The 27,709-nt window shown below is 37.3% G+C and overlaps 1 protein-coding gene across 2 annotated transcripts in view; it reads left to right on the forward strand.

Annotated features, from left to right (window-relative positions):
• Window positions 1-26,997, forward strand: part of chrm2a (cholinergic receptor, muscarinic 2a) — a 78,495-nt gene extending 51,498 nt beyond the window's left edge. For both annotated transcript variants that reach the window (XM_028043523.1, XM_028043525.1), the window contains one exon: window positions 17,923-26,997. In XM_028043523.1, coding sequence (XP_027899324.1) covers window positions 17,923-19,473 — 1,551 coding nt within the window. In that variant the 3' untranslated portion in view covers window positions 19,474-26,997. The remainder of the gene's footprint in view (window positions 1-17,922) is intronic.
• The last annotated feature ends 712 nt before the right edge of the window (window positions 26,998-27,709 follow it).

Below are 27,709 nucleotides of genomic sequence, written 5' to 3' on the forward strand. Positions count from 1 at the left end.
ATAGACTGAAAACGACCATAGAAAATGTGAAGGTTACTCTAAAAATAAATAAGAAAAGCTCTCAATCCAGATTGTGGAAGATGAGCAAAGTGCAAAAGTCAGTTAACACATTAAATCACAACTGTAGTTTATTTTTGATTGTAACTAAGAATACTTACAATCAATGAAACAACAAATAAATTGTGACAAAGTAAATGCAAGGCGATGGTAAAAATTAATTAAGATCCATTCTTGTAAAAGATTTACTGGGGCAAAAATATTGCTGAAATATTTCAATAGAACTCAATTCTCAACAGTCACTTTCTCAGAGTTTCATCATTTCTTGCTGCTAACAACTTTTCTCTTTTACAACTAATAAAGAAATGGCTTATAATTATTAAATGTAACAGGCTGCAACACTGACCCAATTGCGTTATATTCTGCTTTCTAAACCCTTTCACTTCATTATTGTTAGTTTATGTGAAAGTTCTGCAAAACAAGACAAAATGAATAAGACTAACTAAAATGGTTTTACTTTAAATACCATGAAAAAAGTGCAAAAACACATGGACACAAGTTCAGAGAGTTTGATTTCAGTGGTAATGCTGGAACATTTTTCTATGACTGCTTCTACTCCTTTGCACTTACCTTTTCAATTTGATCGACATTGTGATTGCAGCACTCTGATGAGCTGACAGTTTGGAATCTATTCTCCAGAGATGGGAATATTCTTGGCCTTTCACTTTGATCAATTATCTTTTGAATGTGTGTGTGAATGAGAGAGGAGGAATCTGGTAGCAGTCTGGAAAAAAAAAATACCACAAAGGGAATAAGAATGAACCTCAGTCCTGTAAAAAAACCCAAACATGAAGAATAATTGTTTTTTAAAAAACTAGGATGAGCTCACGGAAGTTCATCAGAATTTTTTATTGCCGCTGTCAAACCTGGACATTTAAGTACTTGGAGTCTCAGCCAACTCTTTGTCTGGAATTTGAAATGACTTCTTCTGGTTTTATGATTAGATTTATTCCATTAGTTTATCTTATTTGTATAAGACAAACATTTGCATTTATTATTCATGCAGAGGCTTTTAAAAGCCCTTTTATGTGGAAAATTGTTTTCACATAACTACTAGCAATTAAGTGTTTCTTACTGCAATAAAAGGTAAAATTTATGTATAAAATTTGTGCCAGACATTATAAGCAAACCTGAGCCTCCTAAGTCAGTGGTGACAGACTGAGTTATTATACTGCAACTTTTAGATTCATCTCTTCTCCAACACACCTGAATGAATGAATGGCTCGTTACCAGGCCTCTGCAGAGTTGAATGACTGTTGATGAGCAAATTCAGATATTTGGTTCATGTATTAGAGCAGAGATCTGAAAGTTGCATCCATTAAAATCAGACCGTTATTTAAAGGTGATGATGTCCCTAGCAAATCCCCTCTCTCATTTGAATCAGGGTCAGTTTAACCTTTGGCAAAATGAGCCTGCTAAAAAAAAATAGATTGTTCTTGAGAAGTTCATTTATTTCAGTGACTCGGTTCACTAAGTCATAGATTAACTATACACAGTGTTGCTTTTAAGCTTTGATTTTGTGAACTATGACAATTTTCTGTGTATAGCTAATGAAAAAACGACATTTAAAAAATCAAAATGTTATGCATTACCCAGGCGAATTAAAAAAAAAATCAGAGAGATTTATAAGGTTTTCTTGAGACCACTTGGCAGATTCATGCAGTGACTTAATCTTTGATTAAATGTAAATCAATCTGAACTATAACAAGATTTATAATATATGAAAGTAGGAAAACAATTGAATGAAATTGAGACAATGGCTCGATAAGGAACAGAGGATGTCTCTGCAGTCACATTCGTCTTTTTGTATTTTAGGACTCAGATTACAACCAGAATGGTGTTTCTGATCCTTATGATGATCCTTACGATGTTTGCCCACATCTCTACAATTATAGTGGAGTTTTAAATTCTTTCTGACAACAGATTTGAGACATCATTATGGCCATATCAATTCTAAATCTGCTAAGTGCGTTTTGTGAGGATCAATTTTGCGTATGCCTGGCTCTTCATGAGGCTTTTTCCTGCTGGCTGGAAACAACATGGATTGTTAAGCAGTTCTCTCTTTTTTTGGCAAATAATCCCTTCAATATATCCTCACTTGCTTCATTAAGTTGGACATGTCCAATCAAGATAAGGGGAATTGCTCTGTTGGATCAAAACAAACAAGAGTGCTGCAACAAAGTCCTTTTTGCAATTTAGTCATCAGTGTGTAAGCTTAGAACTTAGCAATTATATTTTAATGACTACAGAAAGCTGCAATATTAAAGAAAATCCAGTCAATTTTAAATTTAAAGGAGTAATTGGATTTGCTATTAAATAATTCCGAACCTAATGTAATTGGGTGGGTAGAAGTGGATTCTGCCAGATTCTGAGAAGGTGTTTCTGAAAAGTAAGGTGCACTGGCAGAATGAGTGTTTTAATTAGGTTGATTTTTTTTATGTAGATGATCAATTTGTAACTGCTTTACAATGATGCTTTTATATGCACCCATTTGACTACATCAGAGGCTGAATCCAACACACAGACCGGAGATAGTTACTGTTCACAGACACCTTGAGAAACGATGCCAGGTTTATCCACCTTGTTCCAGGTGTTACCATTAAGCATTGCATATGAAATTTATTTTAAGACAGAGGACATTGCTGTAAAGTTGGGTGTGTTTAAATATGTAAACACTAGCAACTGGCAATGCAACGTGTAGTCGATATCCAAGCAAAGTTTAACTTGTGAGTTGAACAGGTGTGTGTCGAACATCCACCCAAAGTGAAACTGTTCCTGTGATGTTGTTGAATCAAGATGGATGTGGCTGAAGAATCTACATCTAAACATTGCGTGCTTACTCCAATTCAGTGTCAACAAAAACTGTACAGAGAAGAAAAATCATTTGCCCAAGTTGTGGTTGAGGTGTTAATGACCACAAGAGTAAAAATCTAACTCTATTGAGAAATAGCAGCCCTACTGAGAGTAGACCAATCATGATTTTTGAAGTAATGGGGAATGTAGTTATATTCTTTTATGATAGTAATCTGACATATTTTGATCCTTATTTGTCATTTCAAATACCATTTCTGTAAATCTAAGAAAGCTGGTTCAAAGACTGCATTCATATTTCACACAATTTATAATTGATTTTAATAATAAAGTGGATGACCAACATTTTAAGCACAAATAAATTGGTTGATTTGAGCAAAACTCCATTTTCATGAGGAAAATACCTATAAATCTTAAATCCACTAATCCACTAATCTTACTATTAATCTATTGAAATTTCCATGTTTTAAAGAAAATTTGTCCATGCAGGGAACCAAAACAAGTCATACTCCAGAGACCCACGGACTTCTACAGTCTTTCTCACCTGTGGAAGAAAAGTAACATGTTACCTGGCAACGTTGGATGGGCTGAGGGCAATATTGTTGGTCCTCTCAACGTGTGGTGCTGTGATACAGAAAAGATGAGACACACATGTTGAGCTTCCATTAGCATTTAACACCTGACCAACAGCCAAGCAAGTTAAACTTTGCTTGGCTGTCGGTCCAACTTCAAACAGTGCAACTAGCAATCATGTTCAAACACACCCGACTTTACACAGACGTTCACTATACTTCTGTGTAGTGAACAGGCTCAATATACAATACTTCATACACAATCAAATACTTCAGGTAACTTCAATAGAGCCCTTAGATCTATTGCATCACAAATGGCCATATTATTTGTTTAAACCAAAAAAAGAATTCTCTTAACATGCTCCATTTAACATTATGAATTTTATCAAATGACAAATCTGTTCACAAGTGGTTTTTAATTCTTTAAACTACAGTAGGTTTTGTAGTTAGTGCTTTAACAAAAATACATTGTTCCTTTATCGCAGATATTTTTCTGAGATAAATTTAGATAGATTTTTATTTTTTCAAAATAAAAATATATGAATTTGTTTATAGCTATTTTCAATAGCTTTAAAAATGTTTATTCTTCACAAATAAAATATACTTTATTTTTTAAGCATTTTAGCTTTTATTTGTGTCACTGTTTTAACAAAGAAATATTTTACCCTTCACACAAAAACTGAGGACAAAACTGAAATATATGCAATGCTCCTTTACTGCTAGGTCTCTTTACTAAGATGCTCACATATGGTTCCTCTGGTTTTTGCAATAACCCACAAAGATATGTCCATTTTACAAATAAAGAGACCAAAACAATGTCCTTGGTGTGAGAACAACTTCAAAATGTGCACAAAAAAACCCAGTAAGTTCAAAATGAATTCAGTAGTCGTTCAGCTGTTTCTCAGCTAGCATAGCATACATGTGCAAAGTCGTTCAGCTGTTTCTCAGCTAGCTTAGCACACATGTGCAAAGTCCGCTAGCATTAGCATTAACTAGTCTCCAGAAATATCTCCTGTTTTCTGCACAATACTGATCAGAAACAGTATGAGGTGACTCACTAGTTAACTCTCCAGTCTACAACCTCTTCATCTCTAAAAGATAATCAATAAATATTAATCATAATACATTTTTACTGACCTGTGATAGAGAAAAGACAAGCTTCCATTAGCACCTAACAGGAAGGTTTATTCTTCCTCTGTGTGCCCAACATTCTATAGGCCACCAATTCGACCGGTGCCCCTAGTGGCTATGTGTGGAATCACACTAAATAACTGAAATGACACTAAAGAACTTATTACAATGATAAATTAAGGACAGAAAAAGAAAAATAATGTTGGGGAGACTATTTATGTTTAGTATTTTTATTTACTTATAACTTGTCTTCACCCCTTTACAAATACATCAGCATTAAAATGTATTTCCAGTCAACCATTAAACTCTTTTTGACCCATTTTGACACAATGACTACATGGAGAGTTGTTCTCTTGTTCTGAGAAGATGCTTTGGTGAGAGTCAGAAAATAAATGCACAATTTGCAGCTTTAGCTTCAACGAATAAATAGATATACTGTATTTTTAAGCTATCGACCCAAAAAAAATTATCATTTGTACTGAAACATTGAATTTTAACGTGTTTGTCATGTGATTGTATTATTTTAATGGTGACAATACAAAGTGCTTAAAGATCACGTAAACTAGAAATAAAATGGTAAAGAAAAACATTTTCTTTTACAAAAGTCAAGACACATTTATATTCTAACTTTTTATTTTACAGTTTGATTAAAATATTGTCTGTTCAGTTTTATCATATTATAATGGATGAAGATTTTCAGACATTTTATGTTTACATAGATTTTGGTTACAGGCAAGAGATGGAATTCAAAACATAATGAAGTCGAAACAGATACCAGATTTTTGGGGGGCTTCTTTCCTTTTCATAAGTTATTATCAACCAAATAGCCATTATGGTGGCAGGTCTGCTAATGAATGCTTATTTGAGGGGATCTGATTTGCTCAAGGCGCAGTGTTTTCATGAGATGCGGGGTGAGGTGCAGTGTTTCTGCTGAACTACAGTAGATGAGAAACACCAATTAGCCATGTTTTAATGGCAGAGAGAATAGCTTTTGAGAAGAAAAGTCCAGCGGCATGCTTTCCACAAAAAATAAAGCTGTCAGTCAGGGCGCATGGGAATAAAACGCTGGAAGTACAGGGAGGACATACTAAGCAGGGCTAATTGCATAGCTGACATTTCTTCCCTTCACACATCCCTTTGCAAAGCAATTTTTCCACATTTTTTTTCCTCAGTAAATCCACAACAGTGTTTTTGTTTGGATTTTCAAAAAAGTATGTGATATTTAACAAACAATGCAAAGTTAAGCTATTTCCTTTGAGAACAATGCAAAAAGGATCAATGCGTGATCAATCCCATTTCAAGACCTGCTAAAACATCTTTAAGATTGCCTCATTAATTTTCTCTCTAAAAAAATACAAATCTTTGACAACATGCCAGCAGCACTTATTGTGGTCCTTTAGTAGGAAAATGAAACCCTCAGAACATTAATTATTATTTTAAACATCACTGACATAATTTAAGTGAGCAGCTACACTCATGACTCCAGGTGGGACGTCTTCCTATGGTAAAGCAAATGAAAGAGTCAGTCAGGAGTATTTAACATACAATACAGAATGTATAATGGATGTCTACTGCATGGAAAGAAGTAAGTGAATGTGAGAGTATTACAATTTCCATTTTGATAGAAACTACGGGTTTATAATAACATTCATCCATCTATTGTTATCTTCTTATCCGACATCGTGCCACACCTGTTTTGGGGTAAAACTCTTTCTTTGCTCCAATCATTCTATCTGTCTTGCAGTTCCATCATGCCATTGCTCATATCCAAGAAACTTGAACTCTTCCACTTGAGGCATGGACTAACCTTGCATGGCAGAAGCTATGTGCCTTGAGGTCCTGTTCATAAATACCAAAATAGGATTGGTGACAAGATTCAGCGCTAGTGGAATCCAACCTACAAAAGGGACTAGCTTGATTTCTTTGCCAAGAATTAGTGTACCAAATGTCCTGAAATATTTGTTGAAGTTCAACATTAGGCGCCGGCCTTTGTTTCGGTCTTGGAAGAACCGGTCTTGACTCCCTTCTTGGCTAAAGCCTCTCAAGGTCTGAAGTTGTAGACCACAGTCAGAGCTTACCCAGAAATGTTAAGAATAGTTGAATCAAATATTTAAGTCCCCTTTCTTAAAAATTCTGGAGCACTACATTGGTCTGCCAGTCAATAGGTAGAGCACTTCAATCACAAAGGTAATGTGAAAAGCTGTCAGAATAGCATAGACTCTCTTTAGAGAGGATATTAGGGTGAGACAAGAGATGAAATATCACAAGTCAGATATCATATTACATCGAACACTAATCCCCTTCCATCAGCATACAAATGAAAGAAGCTGACATCCTCATCTAATCAGGAAAGCCACATAAGTGAATCCTGTTGAAATTCCCTGTCTCTATAACAGCCTGGTTTGACAGGTTGTCAGGTTTGAACACCACCAGTTTTGGCCATGATGCATCTGTTACTGGGATCAAGGTTGACTTTCATGGATTAGCATCTGTCAGCTTTATTTTGAGCGACACCATGAGGCTTCAGAACCCCGATTACTGCCTGCGATGCTGATGGCCTCTTGTGACTGGCTCTGGCATCCTTGTCTCATCTGACAGAGCTGAAGTTGCCTCTTTTACAGGCAAGTGAAAAACCACATAGTGTCTTCATACATCAGTGGTTCGAGGACTGCAAGTCCCATAACACCCCCCTGAATTTGACAGTTTGTTAGAGCCTTGTGGCTTTTTGCTCAGCGCTTCATTTCAGAAACACAGAAATGTGGAGAAATACTCATCTCCCATTTAATTGTTGGTGCTCAAATGAATGTATCTTTATGTAAATGGCGTAAGGTGAAAATCTAAAACACTAACTGTAAATTGAACAACCTGTCCAAGAGTGACAAGGTTCTGCTTTTTTATTGATAAACCCTGAATCACAGGAGAAAGAGGGACAGAATGGGGAATGCAGGAAGGAGAGGACAGAGGAATACAAAAACAATGAAGTGGAACAAATCCAACAGGCACACGGCTTTATCTCATTCCCTCCGCTTTTGCCGCCTTTTTTTCATTTTTGCTATCTTTCCTTATCTTAATGAGCACCACAGCTTTCTATCTAGGGATGGTGCCAGTGTGATACATCACAGGCGGGACACATACAGAGGAGCGAGGACAGGACAGTAGCAGGGTGACAGTGATGGTGCCATGGCGATTAAGAGTGCTTAGGTAGTCCCACTGATTCAGTGAGGGCAAAAGAGCACCATAATGCTTACCGAAATGGCAGAGGTGAACGTTCTTTTGTCGAAAACGTGGAGTGCATGCGTGTTCAGAAAAACAATTATAAAGACAAAAGACTGACTGAATAAAAATGAGAAAGCCAAGGAGGCTTGGTGTTATGAAAAACCGCAAACTAAACTGACACCTAACCACTACAAACATTCTTTTTTATCTTTTATGAACGTACTGGTTAAATTCGATGAATTAGTTTACACATTGCACCAATTTAGAACAAATGTCATCACAAGCTTATAATTTGTATATATAAAAAAAGAAAAAATCAATTTAGTACACATTCAATTATGTAAAGTCAATTAATTTAAATTCCAATCTCAATTCGGATCCACCGACAAACTGTCTAATTCTTTTTAATCACAATACAATAACACCAAGCCATCCCAAAAATAAAAGGTTGGCCTGTCCAAGGACGCTCAGTTAATTGCATTGAGACATTGACATGGCTGCCATCCCTCACTTTGGGAAAACAGTAGTGTAGCGAAAACATTTAATTGTTCTAAAGGAAGGAACTTCAGGCTCAGATTCAATGACCATCTGGAAAATCCAGCTGGGAATGGAGATGAGTGGAAGGAGATATATGAAAAAAACACAGGGTTAGCAGGTTTTCTAGGGAAAAGGCAGGAGCGCTTTCTATGAGGCAACAACAAAAAAACAGAGTAAACAAAGTTAATGTGAGCACTTGCTACACCAGTAATTACATCTTCAAAAGGGACAAGGCTACACTCAGTAGCACATTCCTTGGATCATGAGTATGAAACCCTATGTTGTTATTATTATTATTATTATTATTATTATTATTATTATTATGTATTTTAACACCATTGGAACTTTTGTGTGAACCTACAAATCTTGTTGCTGCTGTTGCACTTCAATTTCTGCTCTGTAGGACAATAAATCCTATTTCTATTCTATTTTATTCTATTTTGAAAGAGAACAGGACCAGGGGTAATGTCTATGGAAAAATATAAAGTAGGGAGAATACAACAAGTAAATGGCATGGGTACTTCTAAGCCCTTCCAAAGCTACTATCGGTCTAAGCAATGTTCTTCTAGTGTCGTTGCTTCGGCCAAAACAACGACACAAGATACTTGCTAAAGGGCAGAAACATAAAGAGGACACAAAGAAAGTAATCATCTGTCAGAGACAGAAAGGAGACAAGGCTAAACAAAGACATATTACATCAGAAGTACTTTCTATCTTGTGGAAAACACACAAGGACTGTCAGAATATGCTTTGTCTGCCTCCACACACGTTAGAGACACAGCTTGAAACAAAATCAATGGGTATATTTAACAATGTCTATAAGAAGCATCCATTCTCTTGGATGTTTTATCCTTTTAATTGCTTTTACAAAACAGTCATGATCAACGAAATATGGCTTTATTAAAAAATAAACATTTAATGTGAAAGCGAAAAATTATTTCTACAAAAGGACAAAATATATCATATAAAATAAGCGTCTTCATAAATATTCACACTTATCACACACACTCAAAGTTGAATAGCCTTTGTATCATCACATGGAATATCCTCAACTACCCAATTTGTACGACATATGACCCTCTAAACTATTGAGAGTGACATGAGTGACATTATGTTTATACAGCTGAGTACACTTTAGTGGTAGAGTTGGCTATAATTGCCTATTGGCCGGAGTTAAAATTGTCTGGTCATAAAGTCAGAACCACTCACTGCCCAAAGTCTGAGTGTTCACTTGCATAATGCGATCTCATTACTCAGAGGCGACATCGCACTACATTAATAAAAGGTGACCTTTCCATTTGTTTGCAGATGATTCAGCCTGGCATAATTTCTCTAATTCATTCATGCAGTCTCAAAATCTCCAACAGATTAAAACAGAAGTGTGCATATCCGTCCTTTTCTTTGATTTAAATAACTGCAGCTGAAGTAGTGTTCCCTAAAAGCTCCAAAACAGAAACCTTAAAAACTTAAAAACTAACAGACAAGAGTTCCACAGAAAACATTCATTTGAAGGGAATATTTACATGTTTAAAACAAAATGGAGGATTTATTTTTTCTTTGGGATTATCTCTTCATTCTGACAACTGTTTGTGAGGGAATCTTATGTGACAGCAAGTGAACATGGTGTCCTCAAAGTTGCTGTGGTAGAAGCAGAAAAAAATGGCCAAGAATAACGAGCTGAGCTGGTTGTGTCAAGACACAAAGTGTGACTGCAAGTTGACTGGATCATAGCATCTCCAAAACTTTATTTTGTTTGGTATTTCCAGCCTGTGGTCAGTCATTGTGTATCAGAAGCAGACCAACAAAGCAACAATGATGGACCAGTGACAGGGACATAGGCTGTCTTGGCTTGTAAGATGTTTCTGTTTGCACAATTCATGACATGCTGATGGGCTAGTGGTTTGCACCAACAGACTGAAACCATTGGAGAAGCTAAAGCTCTTTCTGAGTAATATGTGCGCATGGCGCTTTGTAGCAACACATGTCAGGATACCCATTTTGGTCATTATGTTATGACTGGTGAGTCTATCACCCAAGACTGGGTCAAATGTGCAATAAATTTACACAAATGAGACCTTCTTAAGTCACATAGAAACACAACTACTCCAGTTTACTGGTGCCACTTTACAAGCAGATTTTAATTAAACGAAATGTCCAAATGCAGCCGCAGTGTACATTGTGCCTCAACATGATCCAACTAAGACGATTAATGAAGCATTATTTAAATTAGCCAACTCTGAAGAGCACTTTTATGCATTCAGTTTCATGGGAAGTTGGTGGAGTGCCAGAAACCGCCAGATGAAACAAGCCAGTCCTCTTCTCTTCATGGACAGATTAATGAAATGAGGACAAAAAAAGAGCTCTTACTGAGTCCATACAACCTGGTTTACTGTTTTCAAAACTTGGAAAAAAATCTTGGTCTGCAGAAACAGCAAGAAATGCATTATGCTATACTATCATGCTTACAGTTGTTCTCCTGGCCAAGAAACGCCAGAAACGAATTACTAAGGTTTCTTAAAAGTATTGTGAGTCAGAGCTTTGAGTGTTGCACCATGGACAGTAAGGCATGCGCTGCACTGTGCAACAACAATTGTTGCTGTTCTATTTTTTCCCACAAGACTTAGATTAGATAATCAAAAGTGGGCACGTCTTTATGGTACAACAAATGGAAATGCCAATACACTTATTCATGCTCAAAGGATTTTTGTATGCACTATAAAGAATAATGGAAAATAGTAATTCAGACAGAGAGGACTGGAGACTTTTTTTAACCTGATCAGATCATTTAAATGCCTTTAGGCTCACACTAATATGCAGGCTGTTGCAAACTGCCGTTGTTCCGAAGAATTTCTCCAGAGACGTTACTCTGACGAGCAGATGTTGCTCAATGTGTTTGTCTGATCATGAACATGCTTCAAGGTTGCTGCAAATGTCCTTGCGTGCCAAGTAAGAAAAACATTTGTCATATATCAGCTTGGATAAATTCCTCAAAGCTAAAAAAAAAGAAGAAAAAAATATATGTTTTGATAAGCAGGAGACATGGATAATGTTAGAAATACATCTGAAATACTTTTTAAAAAATCTATAAAAAGATCCACACTAATCAGAAGGTTATAAGGTCATACCACTTAGCTTTAGTTTGAGAAACAGTTCAGATAGAAAAATGAAAATCTGCTAAAAAAAAAAAAAAAAGGCCAATGAATATGAACAGGATCAGAAAATGTGTTTTTATGTGTATGAAATAAAGTCTTTAATGTGAAGTGAGAGGGAAAAGTGTGCACTTTGAGGAGGCAGCATGAAGGCGTTTGTCAAGTCATATAGAAGCTGCAGGCTCTCTCTTCCTTGTCAAGGGAAAATTGACTCGTCCCCACTTTACCTTATCCCAGCTAGCTTGAGGACATCGTACATTCATTACTGGCTGAACTCCAGTTTTCCTTTTTTTTCTTTAATTTTTGCATCCCAGAAGGCCTGTGATGTTTTCCAGACAGGGAGGTTTCTGAACTGTCAGCTGCAGTTACGACAATATATGATCTTTTCGTTGAGCTGGATCTGTTCAAAAACAAGTTGGCCCACGTGGCTATTTTAATCTCTCCTCCACAGATAGCTAGAACATATCTTTAGACATGTTTATACAACAGCTTTCTAGAACAGCAGCAGTTGAATGCAACACTTAAGATGTGTAGAGTTCACCATTACAAAACTCAAAAATTAATAGAGAATTTGATCAACATTCTCTAAAGGTTTATAAGAGGGACTTTAAAATGATATTCCTGGGGATCTTAAGTTAACTGAATTTAAATAAGCATGCACAGTCACTGGAAAAAGTGTGGATCCCCTAAATGGACACTGAAGGATAAATAAATAAATAAACTGTCTTGTGTTCACCAGATAAACGTCCGCGTGTACACTAGGTAACTCATGGGATCTTTCAGATTATTTGGGACTAGCTGTGTTTACTGAAATGGAAATATGTAGTATACTTGCCCAACAAATTGCTCGATTGCTGAATTATCAGAGGTGACTGAGGTGCAGAGATTGACATAAATGAAAAGTAACTATCTGCTGTGCACAGAAAAGTATCTAGTGCAGAAAGTGTATCTGGTGCTCACAAGATAGTATGTGGTGCGCACAAGATACTATCAGGTGCACATGAGATAGTATCTGGTGTGCAGCAGAAAGTTAGGGGTTTTTTTTCAATGTCCCTTCAGGGCCTCCATAGAAAAGTACTCTTTAGCATGGCTATCAATGCTCCTTGCAATTTTTCCACATTTTTTAAAGTAAAGATTTAAATTTGTTTAATTCACAAGTTTGTGAAATGAAAGTAAAATTATGCACGGTGTTCACAATTTCCGACATAAAACACTCAAATGTGTGGCACTGTCAGATATTGTGACTTTGAAGCTGGACAAAAATTCAAACAAGAGCTTGGGAACTGTATGTTAGAGGGTTTGGTAACGAAGACAACAGAAAATTAGAGCACGAGGAAAACAGAACTAGGAACTGGAAGCTCCCAGTCCTTGCATTCACAAGAGATGGGATTAATGACATAAACAGGTGAGTCTTATTTTGGACAATGTTGAGCAAGAGCTAAGCAGTGGAGACTGAGGGGAGGGAACTAAAATACTAAGATATCTAAACCAAAACACAAAGAAATGACAAAACTGAAACTAACAGAGAATAATTTAAATGCACAAACAGAACATCAGAATTAAGAAGCTAAACTTAAAGAAATGAATAAAATTACAGGCTGAGATGAAAAGAAAGCCTTTCAGAGGTTACCAATAGTGGTAGCAGAATAAATCGGGATGAAAACTGTACTATTATCTTCCACTTCACAATGCTCTGAAAACTTCAAGAGTTACATAAATCACTTTTGACAGACATTTTTTTTATATATATAATTCATGTATGGTGGCATCTAATGGTGAAAAGATGATCTGCGTTCATATGTTCTAGCAATATAATTTTATTTTTATGACAGTGTCATTGTTTGCACTTGGGGCACAGTGACACATGGCCACCTACAGGCTCTCAAGGGAATCCAACTCTTTGGCTCTGCGGATTAAAGCTTGTTTTTCTCCACCTGCTTGAATGTCATTTCCTGCTTGTTAACTCTCCATTATCGTCTGTTACCTCATACCCACTTGACACGAGCACGAAAGAGAGCTCAGGCTTTTTCAAGGATTTGTCACACCTGCGCAAGAGAGGTTTTACCATTAATTATGTCATGTCAGGCAGAAGGTTTCCATCCGAAATGTTGATTAAAGTCCACTGTGACATTCATTTCTGAGAGCTCACATCGATAGTGTGTCACATTATTTGTGTGCATCTCTCTGACAGTAGTTTAAGTAAATGGTTTTGCACCAATATATAGTCTTTAGGACCCGCTTCATCCAACTTCTTTTAGTAAGGGTGAGCTTAAAATGTTGTGCTTTCACTAATATAAGTACATACAAAATTTAAATAAAAAGAAAAGAAATTAAGAAGCTAAAGGCTCCAGTTGCAGAAACTCTAACTGATAACTGGGCGCACTAAACGGTAAAAATAATCCACGCCTCACAGAAGAGAGAGCTCGAGGAAATTAATGCAAATTCACAATTAGTCTCCACCTCAAGACTCAGATTGTTTAGCCATGTTTCATCACCTCACAGAGATGGGTAGAGTATTGGTTGTGTACGTAAGAATCTCTCTCTGCTTTGATGGTTGTCAGGACAGTTTTAATTTCCTGTCACGTTTTTTTTTGTTTTTTTTTTCAGAATATTTGCACAAACTTGGATGCCTCAGCGCCGCTCCTTTAGGATTTTGTTACAATCCCTGTCTGGATGACAGGCCAACAGCAGCGTAGCTTATAAGCATTTTAAAAATAATGAACAATATCCTGCAAGCGGGAATGTAAAAGGTTTTAGGTTATTGTGCCAAAAATAGTTACATCAATTGTTTACAACCCATTATTCTTATTATTCTTATTCTTCTTCTTCTTATTATTATTATTATACATCTAATTTAATTTTAACTTTGAAACAATGCACTATTCTGCTTTGTCTAATGAATTAAATTCTTAAAAATGGAAAATGTTTTCCAAGACACTCTCTTCATTGGACACCAAACTGAAATACATACTTTTGGTATTACATGTAAGTATTGAGCCAATGTTGTGTAAGTAATGATTAACGCCATTCAAGTGAAATGTAAAAATCATTCAGAGGTTCCCCTACAGAGATCCTGTGCAGCAGCAATGATTTGTTTTGCATCACAAACACAAGCTAGATGAGGGCCCTAAGCCTGCACACTCCTGTGGAGCCTGCCAGCAGGGAAAATGCATGTAATCATCAAAAGCACTGGCAGGTGCTTTGGGCGTTACCTGTTCAACAATGACAGATAGGATATGAAAGGCAGTGAAGTGCACACAGCAAAGTGAAAAAACACAGATGCCACTAGTGAAAATGTAACACCTATACATACTTAAAGCAACATCATTTGAAACGTCTAGTTTTTTGACTCAACTGCTGATATGTGACTTTTAAAAAAGTGAGCTTGCTGGATGTTCTTGTCCATCTGACCAGCCTGGAATCCATTGCAATAGACAGAGTCAGGACAGAAGTCGTGAAAAATGGTGAAGTTGGCCTTCTCCGTTTCCCTGAGGGCATAGGCAATTTTCAGCTCTAGTGAGCCTGCTCCAGCAATACCCAACACTGAACACAGAACAATATTCAAGCTCATTTATTCACATCCTCCCATGGCAGAGACTGACTGTCACAATTTTTACTCAAAACAAAAAAGCTGAATTTAGGATTACTGTATGGAGGGTCTTAAATTCAATTAAATGATTTTTTTTGGAGTGAAATGTTTGTAGGATGGATGGTTAAGGAAAACATTCAACTGTTTGTGTTTCATAAACTCTACTGAATTCTGTATTATTCAATGAAAGGTGAATATTAATGGTGACGCCACTCATTCTCTGGTAGTGCTCTGCCAGATGCAGAGGCACCGACTGCAGTTGTCCTAAAACTTTCAGCTTCATGATTGATAGCTACACTAAGAATGCCTCTGCTGCTGCTCTCTGCAGGTGATTACAATTGCACTCAAGCTCAGCAGGTTTCAGTGCCAGATTTAAAGTGAGGATGATTTTGTTTAGCGCCAGTAAAACAGCTTTGCAACTTGCAGAATCATAGGCAAAACAGGGCTTGACGGCTATGGAAAATCAAAGCACTGACTTCCCATGTCGACTACTTGTATTTTCCTGTTACATCAATGAAACATAGAGTAAATATTCTCCACACTTTTTGCACATTTACAGCTGCCTACAGTTAGCTTAAATAGGATTGGCGTGTTAAAGCTTTCTCTGACTTGTGGCAGAAATCTCAGGTGTGGGACAAAGCTTATGGAAGTCAGACTTGGACGAAGAGCTGTTAAGGGACAAAATGATCCACTTCACTTCTCTAATCCATGCGTCTCATTGGTATTATTCATGTTTTTGTATGTTAATCAGTGGATTTATGCTTTTTTATGGGGATTAGGCCAGTTTAGCTCCATGGCTAATGCAATGATAAGGGATTTCTGGCTCAGCAGATAAGTGAATGCTCACTAGTTACTCAGCAACTAGCCTCTTTGGTTTAAGACTTTGTGTCAAAATGGCAAAACCAAGCCACAGAACAATCCTTCTTTTACTTTGATTTCATGAAATGTTCACTGGGAAGCTAATATCACTCTGGAAGTATCATTACTTTTAAATCAAATAATTTAAAATAAAGGTAATCTTGGAGAAATATGCAAAATCACCAGAAGACCCGGCCATGTGATGCTCTGCTTTGAAAACTGTCTTTTCAAAGACGTGACTTGCAGTTTTCTCTAAGTTACTAGAGGAGTTTCCCACAGATTGTTTCTGAGTCCTCCTCCATTTCATCTTGTATGCAAATGATTTTCTCTTCATTCCTTTTTTATGCAGATGTTGCTGCAATACCATCATAATAAACAAATTAGAATGTTATTAGAAAGTTAATTTAGAGTAATCATTCAATTTACTAAGAGAAACAGATTATATAGATTATTTACACACAGACTGATGTTTTCAGGCCATTTTTTTCTGTTAATTACAAGGATCTTCTGTTTACAGTTAATGAAAACACAATATTCAAGATTCGAATATTGCATAAAACCAATGAAAATGATATAATAATTTGGGTTTAGTGAAAAGTAGGCTTAATACCTGGTTAAAGGTACCTTTAATTTGATAAACAAGCTTCATTGGAAGACATATTGTAGTTTACTAAATAGGATTATATGTATAATCTGTTGAATCACATCTTTCTTTATATTTAAAAGGGCATGCTACAGATTATTACCAGAAAGGTAGAAGATAAGACATAATCAAAACAGTTATACTTGAGTGACAGGATTACATTTTGATTAAAAATTATGTTTTTGTTTATCTTTTTTAAGTTTCAAGCCCAAATATTTGGTCTTTAGATGTGAGCCACAACCTAAAATCACAAATCTGGTCTGGACCTCTGCAAGTAACTCAGATTGTTGTATTTGAGAAATAAATCCCTGTCGGAACACGACCTTACAGGAATTTATGTTCACTTTGAGCTCATGTTGAACGGCTCTCTTAACAGAATAAAGCTTATCTAGGAGTGAAAGGAGCGAAATGAAAATAACTAATCTTTCAACAAGATGACATTTATGGCAAGTTGGAGTGTGATAAGTCTCCACAACAACTAAATAGCTCAGCGTTTTGACCATACTCAGGGCAAACCACATCAAAAGCATCACTGCTTACATCAAAGAAGTCAGTGGCAAATAAACACAGCAGTACTTCATAAACTGAAGGCTTATTACACAGACTATCTGTAGGGTTTCAAGTAAACCTGCAGTGATCACTCTCCTTTTATACATCAATTGGCTTCCAGTGTTGTAATCTAATATCTGACAAACAAGCCCAATTATACCCATTTTCTAATTTATCCAATTGTCCAATATATGAAAAACTAGATTTTCTAGAAGGATGAAATACATTTTGTGTTCAGATGTGATGTAAAATGTCAAGACCATTAATTTAAATATGACCGGATGTTTTAAATTGTTTTACATGACTTTTTTTAAAAATCATGTAATTATCTGTTATCTGTTTAGATGATAACCTTTTAGTTTTTAGTTTCCTTTAATTTGTTTTTGTTTAAAATGACGCAGCTGCCTAATGGTGAGATGTTGATTGCAGTGATTCTAAAAATGTGCCAGATAAAGGTGCCTCTAATCATCATCGTCATTACCAATTTAAAGGCCAAATTTATTATTGTTATTTGGTGAATTAAATGACTAAAAGCCCAATGCAGAACAAGGTACAATGCTGATTCAAGTGGATTGATGTAACTCTAGGTTTTTTTTGTATTTTTGCCCTTTTGTTGAAGATGATTTTACTTACACCATTTCCTGTCATATGTTACTATGAATAGATTCACTACAAGTATTCCCAGTTAGAAAAGCTCATATTGTTGTTTCATCTTAACCTCAACATTTTAGCTATATGTAGAATTTTGTGGGTTGTGTCACAGTCTTTAGCTTTTTCTAAGAAATTCTTGTGTCTGTTGCTCTCTTTCAGGTTCCATCCGAGTTGTACGTGGCAACAAAGAAACCAAATGCCATGGATGTCTTTAATTTTACATCCTGGAATGCCTCTGAAGGCAATGAGACAGAAGTCGTGGAAGAGAGAGACAGTCCTTACAAGACCGTGGAGGTAGTGTTCATCGTGCTGGTGGCTGGTTCCCTGAGTTTGGTCACCATTATCGGCAATATCCTGGTCATGCTTTCCATCAAAGTGAACAGGAACCTACAAACTGTCAACAACTATTTTTTATTTAGCCTTGCATGTGCTGACCTAATTATTGGACTGTGCTCTATGAACTTGTACACAGTATATATAGTAATAGGCTACTGGCCCCTGGGGCCAGTCGTGTGCGACTTGTGGTTGGCTTTGGACTATGTTGTCAGTAATGCGTCTGTCATGAATCTCCTCATAATAAGCTTCGACAGATACTTCTGTGTCACCAAGCCCCTGAGCTACCCTGTAAAGAGAACCACCAAAATGGCAGGAATGATGATTGCTGCTGCCTGGGTCCTTTCTTTCATCCTCTGGGCACCTGCTATCCTCTTCTGGCAGTTCATTGTTGGTGGGCGGACTGTGCCTGAGAAAGAGTGCTACATTCAGTTCTTTTCCAATGCCGCTGTTACTTTTGGAACTGCCATTGCCGCCTTTTACCTGCCTGTCATTATCATGATTCAGCTGTACTGGCAAATCTCGCGAGCGAGCAAAAGTCGAGTGAAGAAGGACAACCGCAAGCCATCAGGATCAAACCCAGAACCTTTGTTACCGGGCCAGAGGAGAGAGAGCACTCCGAAACCCAACAATAACAATGTTCCTGGGGAAGATGGGGCGCATTCCCAGAACCAGAGTGCAGATGATGGAGCCAACCAGCATGATGGAAAACTGCAGAATGGAAAAGGGCCTTCATCATCTACTGCCGACGTAGAAATGGAGGGTGACAGTGTTGCAAAGGAGAACTGTGCTCCTGCAGAAGAGAAGGACAGCTCAAATGACTCCACATCCGGCAGTGTGGCGGCTTCCAACCAGAAGGATGAAGAACCAGTCGCCTCTGCAGTAAACTCCTGTTCTGAGGCTACACAGCAGCTTCCACGGCAACGAGCCAAAGCTGGGGGCTCCAAACTGACCTGCATCAAGATCAAGACAAAGTCCCCAAAGGGTGACTACTACACACCATCAAATGCCACAGTTGAGATTGTGCCAACCACAGAACGTCAGAACCACGTGGCAAGGAAGATCGTGAAGATGACGAAGCAACCACCAAACAAGAAGAAGAAAGGAGCCCCGTCGCGGGAGAAAAAAGTTACCCGCACGATAATGGCCATCCTGGTGGCTTTCGTAGCTACCTGGACTCCGTATAACGTGATGGTGCTCATTAATACTTTTTGTTCCAGTTGCATTCCCAACACTGTTTGGACTATTGGTTACTGGCTATGCTACATCAACAGCACCATCAATCCAGCCTGCTATGCTCTGTGTAATGTCACGTTCAAAAAGACATTCAAACATCTCCTCCTCTGCCAATACAGAAACATTCGATCAGCCAGATAAATACAAGCCCCCACTGGAGGAAGCACTGAAATGTGTATATGTCATACGTATGGGTGTTGCGTGTTATCCATGTATACATGTTTATGTGAAAAATGTGTGAGAATGAGACAAGAACATTTCAAAATCACTTTCTACCATTTCATCATTCGTTTTCCTATTTCTCTCAATAAGCTGTTGTAGCACTTTACTCTTATTCAACTGAATTCAGTTGCTGTCACTTGTGTTGTGCAGGAGCAATGTATAAAACGAGGGTTGTAAAAACGTATTTAGATTTGAAACCTTGAAAAAAAGATCAGCTAACATAAGGAGTGTAACAGAGAGGGATGCTGAGCTGATTGAAAAGAAAGCAGGCTAAAAGGCAGAAGACGATCTGTGCCGTATGGAAAACGCTTCAAAATGGGAAAATAGGGCTGACTGAATTTCCAAACCTTTCCAATTTGAAATTCAGTAAAGATATTTGTAGATATCTGTATATAAATGGTGTATATTCTATTTCTGCGTGCACATGTGGGTGTGTGCTAGCTTAGTGTCTGTGTTCACACCCACTTGTGCTTCTTTGCTTGCCTTCTTTCGATGTGTGATCATCCTCATCACAGCTCTTCCTACCAGCAATATATAGAAAACTGAGTGTTTTGTTTAGGTTTTCACTGACAGGTTCTCATCCTGATTGGTAGTCGTCCAATTTAACAAAAAGCCTCAGTAAAAATCAATAGGCAAAACTTCATGAAATATTAATGCAATAAAGTTTCACTTGTCAAATTTGCACACAAAAGAGAAGAACTGAAAATATTGCTTCAAATAGCTATTGTGATTTCAGAATAGCTGAAAATAAGTCTATTTCACTTCAACATTTAATCAATATTGTTCACATTTGTGAGGTGTTTGGAAGATTACTATACAAAGTTCCTAATAAGTCTCCTAACTTTTATCTCATTTTCGTTGTTAAAATGACACTAAGCATTTTGCCACTTTAAAGGGACATCTTGAGAATTGTGGGTGGTACAAAAACATCAAATTTTATGGTTTCAAAACCACTTTCTGATGATGGTTCAAGACAATCAACATTAGGGATGCAGCAAGAAATCAGCCAGTGACTGAAATTTGAACATTTTTTTATTTGACCGCTGTTCAAATCCCATCCCGGGGGCAAGGAGCCCAGCATGTTAGAAATGCTCTAACACAGCAAAATCACATGGCTAGATGACCTTCTTAGCATGATATCAGGTTCTGTATTGGTCCAGTAATGACCCAATTGGTTCAATCACATGTTGAAGTAGGAAAACATCTAAAAGATGCAACACTGCTGGAGCTAAGCGACTGGAAATGGCCAATCTGCCCTAAAGGTTATCTGGGATGTTATCTCTAGATGGGCACAGCATGCACACCTGTAAAATATGCCATTTGTAAAGTGAAGTCCCGAATTTCTGTATCCTACTGAAAATGTGTGAACTGTGGATAAAAACATATGAAGTTCTTATTTGCATGATCCGCCATTTAGGGCATACTCAACCAAATCTCACAATTTGGACCTATCAAATTAAGTATAGTGAGGATTATAGTAAGAGATTATGATTATATTACCGCCTCATCATATTTCCTGCAAAGAATCTAGCTAATACAACTTGTCATGTACTATTAAAGTGAAAGTCAAAGTGAATAAATGAAAACATATTGACCAGACAACCGAAGAGGAAAAAAATAATATTTATATACGGCATGAAATCGTTCAGTCGCACTTTTTCATTTGCCGCAGTCCTCGTCACTTCAGCTTTTACTGCTGACAGGATGTCAGGTGTTGATTTTTATGGCAGCTATTAAGATATTTATGTTTGCTGTCAGTTTGCTAAGAACTCAGTGAGTCAAACAGGAGGTAGGAGCTCAGAGCTGTCCTGTATTAGGGTCTGTGGGAGGGCATTTTGTGGTGTGTGATGTGTGTGAGCGTGCAGAGGAGTGGATAACTTTATTTGATCTTTCTGATTCATTGATGGACGTCGCAGCACGTATCGCAAGGATGAAATTCGTGAACTTCTGGATGCGTGTGGGTAAACCTGCTGATGTATGCTTGTGTGCTCCAAGTGTGGAGTTTACTTCTGATCACAGGCCTCAGCCTCGTGATTTCAAAAAGGGCTATTTTTACGTCTCCATACGCTTGTTGCGACTCCTCTCCATTTGATCTTGTAACTGATTCCGAGTCATCGTAGTTAAATTAAAAGTGATAAGTTGCTGTGTTTACTTTAGCGCCAGAAGAAATGAGCAAAATATCAATTTACCAAGAGGCATGTTCCGTGTTTTCATGCATGTCATCCATCATTTCAGCCTATTAGACCATTCTCAGTTACAGTAATGCGGCTTGCTCATTGGAGTGATGAATATGCAGCAGCGTTTGCCATCAGGAGGTTGCCACAGTGGCTGGTAGGGGGGCTTTGCTGAGATTTACGCCTGCACCGGATAGCTCCTTGAGGCTGTCGGCTTTAAAGAGAGATCTGGGACAGATCCTATAATGAAAACTCACCATGAGGCTGATCAGATTACGGGCCGATGTGGAACACCTACATTTTAGATTAAAGGCTGCCCATTACACGCTCAGCTTGTGGTTGCATGCTGCAATCCAGTGCCCCACTTATAGCATGGTTCTTCTCAGACATTATCTTTGTATGGTCTCTAATTTCCATAAGGTCACGAGTGTAACATAAATATCACATGTACAATTGTGTTGAGCACCCTGTTACTTGTTAATGCTTTGCCCCTAAAATCCCTCTCCCAGCTAGATAACACTAGAAATACTATTTCTAGCGTAAGTGTTTAGTCTGAGCTTTTCATTGAGGTTCAGTCCATTTATATTTTCAAGTCAACTCCAGCATATTGCATGGCACAATAAATATTACGCTTTAGTTTTTGTTACTTCTTTTACATTACAACCACAAACTGTTGTTAAAGAGGAGAATGTATGTTTTGAACATCAAGAGAAATGGCTACCCATAGAACAAAATAAAACATTTAAGCGTAATCAGACTGAATGGAGAGCAACATGGAGAACATCGATTTCCAAGTCTTGCTTCAGATTCTCAGTTAGATTTTGCTCTGGTCGTGACTCGACTATTCAAACACATGAACATGCTTTGATCCAACTCATTCTGTTGAACTCCTGACTGCATGTTTAGGGTCGTTGTGCTGCTGAAAGGCGAACCTCTGATTCAGCGGCTAGTTGGTTGCGACCTGAAGTAGGTTTACTCTGTATTTAGCTCCGTCCACCTTCCTGTCAACTCTGACTATCTTAAACAGCTCTGCTTGGCCTTATCTAACTAGAGCACCTTCCTCCATATTTGCTGTGTCCCCTGCATGGCTTATGGCACACTGCAGATAGTCACTTGTTATGATGTTCTTATAAAAGGCCAGATGACTGAAGTGTAGGTATAGTTGTGCTATAAAAAGGATTTCCTCACTGCTGCGGCTCCTCGTGAAATACCACTGGGCTTTTCACTGTAAACATTTCAAATTTACACACAGGTGGACTTTTTTTTTTTTACTAATTGAGTGAACTCTAAAAATGATTTTATTCGGGTGTATCAGAATAATTTTATTATTTATTTGACAAAAATTCACATCCATATAAATTTTGTTCAAATAAATAAATAGAAGTTTGTGGTTGTAATCTGACAAAATGTGAAAAATTACGTATAATGTCATATAAGAGAATGAGAGGATTATTTTAGCTTTATGCATCAAGATGAATGAAAGGGGTCGGAGAGGGAATTATTTTGTCTTTTTCTTTTACAAATTTTATATTTCCGTTTGCCTCCACTGTTTCAAAAATATCTATAGCGATGTTGACGAATTACACACAAGTGTATTGCCAGTCTTACTGATCTTGGGAAGAAGATGGCTTGATTTCAACTGAGTATAACTGAGTTACTTCCTCCTTGGAAAACATAGAACGGAGCAACTTTGCTAGATTGTTAATTACTGACTGAGAAAGTGACTCATTAGTTTCAAAACCATGATTATTGGTTATTCAAGTGGATGGAAAGGAGATGTTAAATAAATTCCCCTGTGAATTTACATCCTTCACATGGAGGAGTGGAGCTCTGTCTTTCTGTCTGTCATCTGTCACACATCCAAATAGAGACTAAAAAGCTTTCCGAAAACATTCGATTAATCTCAGCCTAGCTGTTGCTTGACAGATACCAGCAGGAGAGTAAGTGGTGGTCGAAGGGTCTCGGTCTGAGGGACGCGTGATGAAAAGCGATGGCATTTTATCACTTCCTGCGACGGTGTAAGGGGGCCAGGCTGCATCAAAAAAATAGCAATGCTCACAGCAGGGACCGACACTCTTGTAAACTATTTTGTTCACTTTGTGGTGAAGGTGAAGACAAAGAGGTCTTGTGTCGAACTGACTTTGAAAGACGTGCTCTGATGGCAAAAGATGAGAGTAGATGTTTGGCGACGGTAAAAATGGCTCCCATCCATGCAAAGGAGAAACTATGTTTATAATATTTTGTTGTATTATAATTACAAACTGTAATATATTTTATTACTGTTTGGGGGCCAACGAACACAAAGTAGTGCTTAGCTGAATTGGAAAACATGGCGGTACGTTTGGGGTTTTGTTACTTATAAAAGGCAAATGTCCAAACAGGTTTTCTTCCAGGATGTCCTGTGGACCCTTGAATCGGAGTTCAGTTTGCAAATTCACCAATTTGCAGATTTGTCTGTGGAACTCTAAATGATCTGTGGATCTTTTCATAGAACATATCCAAGATGATCAGGATAAAAAGTAAAGAGCCAAATTTAGGTGCAACTGACATTTGCAAAGCAGCCAATCCAGAAGAGGCAGTTATTTTCCTGGGTGCAGATTGGCTGTACCCCTGCCTGTGTAACAAATTACACACAAGCAGACTCTTTTGATGAATTAGGTGACTTCTCAATGCAATGGGTTAGATTTTTGTTCAGAGATAGTTGATAAAATAGATATGTTGATTACAATTTTTGGAATTTTATTTTGCTAAAAAAATCCAAAATCCTTTGTATGCTTTCTTTTACTTCAGTTATGAACTACATTGTGCTGGTCTACCACATAAAATCCTAGTAAAGTGAAACAAAGTACACGGGAGACCGGAGTTATGAAATGACAAATTGTGAAAATGGGATGTGAATACTTTTGCAAGGCACAGATGAGCAGGAAATGTGTAGAGAAGTGCAGTTTGTCAGAAACTTTTTCCAACTCTAAAGGCAAGTGGACCATGTTTGGAGAAGCCTTAGCTCTGCCTTTGGAGGGGTCAGCCAAGAATTTTAATGTTCCAGGCAAATTCTTCCATCTGGCGTATGTTACACAGTTGTTTACCGTCCCTCCTCCTCTTTTTACTGAGGCTCCTGCAAACAGAATTTCCTTTTTTGTGGTTTTATGGTCACAAGCTTCGCATTTTATGATTCCATAAAAATGTCCATACATTCGTTTGTCTGTCAAATAGTACTGAAATAAACATAGTGTGTGTAGTCATCAGATCATAATGTGCCGTGAGAGCTAGCTGGGCTCCTGTTCGTACGGCTTATGTCAAAGGGCTACTGCACCCCTTTTATGGAGAACCTGTGACACTAGCGTTAATCAGAGACAACTTTCTCTGGCTTTTGTTCTAGAAGAAGTGGGTGTTGCTGAGAATATCCTCAACAATCTTGGATAGAGAAGCACTTTCTCCAAATTTGGAGATTTCTTTTTTTTTTTTTTTACGTTTAACAATGGTATATCGCCGGATTGTACAGAGCAATTTCAAGTGCCTTATCAAGAGTGACAAGAATAAATTGCTCCTTTTATCTTCCAATTGTTGTGGCATTTTTTAGTGAGAGTTTGCTGAGACGTTTGCTGAGCATTTAGGAAAAATCAAATCCAGTCTTCCTGAATATAACCTAAAGAGTTTGTTTTTTTTCCTGTTCCAGCTCTGAGCTCCTATTATTTAGTGTTAATTTAAGTCAATGCTGAGGAAATGAAAAGATGAAACTGAACTAGAATAATAATCGCAATGGATTTAGATTTATCATCATTAAAACTATAAACAGTCATGGGGGTGAAGAATATCAGTAATATACTGGGCTGGTTTGGTCGTGTTCACAAGGGGTGCACTTGAAAATGTGCAGGTTAGTCAGGGTGTGTGTGTGTGTGTGTGTGTGTGTGTGTGTGTGTGTGTGTGTGTGTGTGTGTCATCATTACAGATCCCTTTGAGATGTTTGTGGTTGGGTGTGAAAATTGTTTGCTGTAAAATATTTTTAGATTTCTTCAGTTTTGGTCATTTTTTCATAAATGGCACCCTCTGTATGAAAACATCAGATTGGATAAAATAAGACACAAATCAAGAAAGATCTCCAATTTGTCCTCATTCTTTTCCGCTGTAAAATAATGTCGCAGTAAAAAAGCTTCCAAAGACTCAATTTTCTGTGTTACATGTAGTTACACAATATTGTACATTTTATATCACATTTTGTAAATCTGCGACTTTTATCATTGTATAGAGTGAAATTGTAGTATTGAAATAATATCTGTGTACAACCCGTTTGTTGCTTCTGTTTTTTTTTGTTTTTTTTTAGAGAATGTTATTTTGAATTTATGAATATTGTGAAATATGAGCGATATAAAGACAGAGGGTATAATTATATGTGCATTTCTAGAGTTTCATGACTTGCAAAGAAAAAAAAAAAACATTCTTGCTGTGCAATATGAAAACTGTACCGTAACTTTTCCACATGTGAGCGCAGGAGTCCAGGGGATTTGAAGAATGATTTCTGCAGTCAGAAAAGAAGTGTGAGAGCGAGAGAAAACCCTGGAGGATGACAGAAGCTAAAACTAGTTTCAGTGTGGCTGAAAAGCCCAGAGGCGATGGCTTTCATTTTGATTTTCACCTGTAAATTTATGAGTCTTCACCCTCACCCTGGGAAGAAGCCGGTTCACTCAATGGACACACTATATAACTTTTTGCAATTTCACAACCTTTTTTTTTTCCATAAGTGGTTGTGTGCCCTGGTCTGAACTTCAAGGGGGAGGGGGTGACAGAACCCACCTGCGTTTCAAATAAAACTTATCAAATAAATCCATAGCCTGCTGCAGATGCTCAGCACACATTCAAGTGTTAATTTTACATTTTTCTTACATATTTGGATGTTCATTGTGTATTCAATCACTGTGGCTCGTGGCTTCTATTGCAATAGGAAAAAATAATTCAGCAGTTTGTAGTCTGCCTTGTATATATATATATCTTTATGACAGTACATTATATGTAACTCTGATGCGGTACATTTTATATGTACATACACGTGGTATAGCTACTATCTGAATGTCCCCCTCCCCTTCGCTATTAATACTTTCTGTACAGTAACATTGGTATTGATTTCTGTTTTAATGCATTCTTGATTATTTGTTCTGAACAATGAATCTGGAGTGTTTTTAATCACTCGCCACCTATAAAACTGTAAGATGAACTGCATTAAGTGGTTACATTGTATAATAACCTCTTCAAATAAAATTGACATTAAAATATTTATGTTCTCAAGACAGTTGTTTTTTAAAGTTCCGTTTGACTTACAAACAGCCACACTGTGAACGTGTAATGCTTGTATGTTTATTTTTTTATTTATTTTAAAATTCTCTAGAAGAAGGGATATTATCAGTATTTAATGCAATTTGCATTCAATTAATGTTAATAATAAAAGGAAATGAATAAAAAGGCCTGCAGCCTGTGATAGGCTGATTTTCAGACAATTTGACATCAGCGCTGAGCTGATTTCCACAGCATGACGTTGCCACCATCGTGCTTCACAGTGGGAATTCAAGTTAACCTGTACACACATTGCATTTTACAAGCATGTCTAATCTGACCAAATATCACAATGTACAACAAGCTCTTCAGATAGGTCAAAATGAACCATGTATGCATTCCTTAAGAGATTCTAATTTGAAAGTTACTTTATAAAGATGTAATGCCATTGGTGCTTCTCAGATTTTGCTTTTTTGTTTTGTTTTTTTATAAGCAGCAATTATGCATTCAGGACTGAGCTAACAATGTTCGTAAATCCTCCCACATGTTCTCTGTTGGATTTAGGCCCAGACTTTGACTTGGCCATTCTGACACATCAACATACTTCAATCAGAAACATTTCATTTTAGCTGTATCCTGATGTTCAGGCTCGTCGTGCTGCTGGAACGTTGAACCTCCTTTCTTTTTTTTTTCCCAGTATTGCATGTATGCTACAC

Source organism: Xiphophorus couchianus, chromosome 17 (genome assembly GCF_001444195.1).
Source record: "Xiphophorus couchianus chromosome 17, X_couchianus-1.0, whole genome shotgun sequence".
In the NCBI taxonomy this organism is placed as follows: Eukaryota; Metazoa; Chordata; class Actinopteri; order Cyprinodontiformes; family Poeciliidae; genus Xiphophorus; species Xiphophorus couchianus.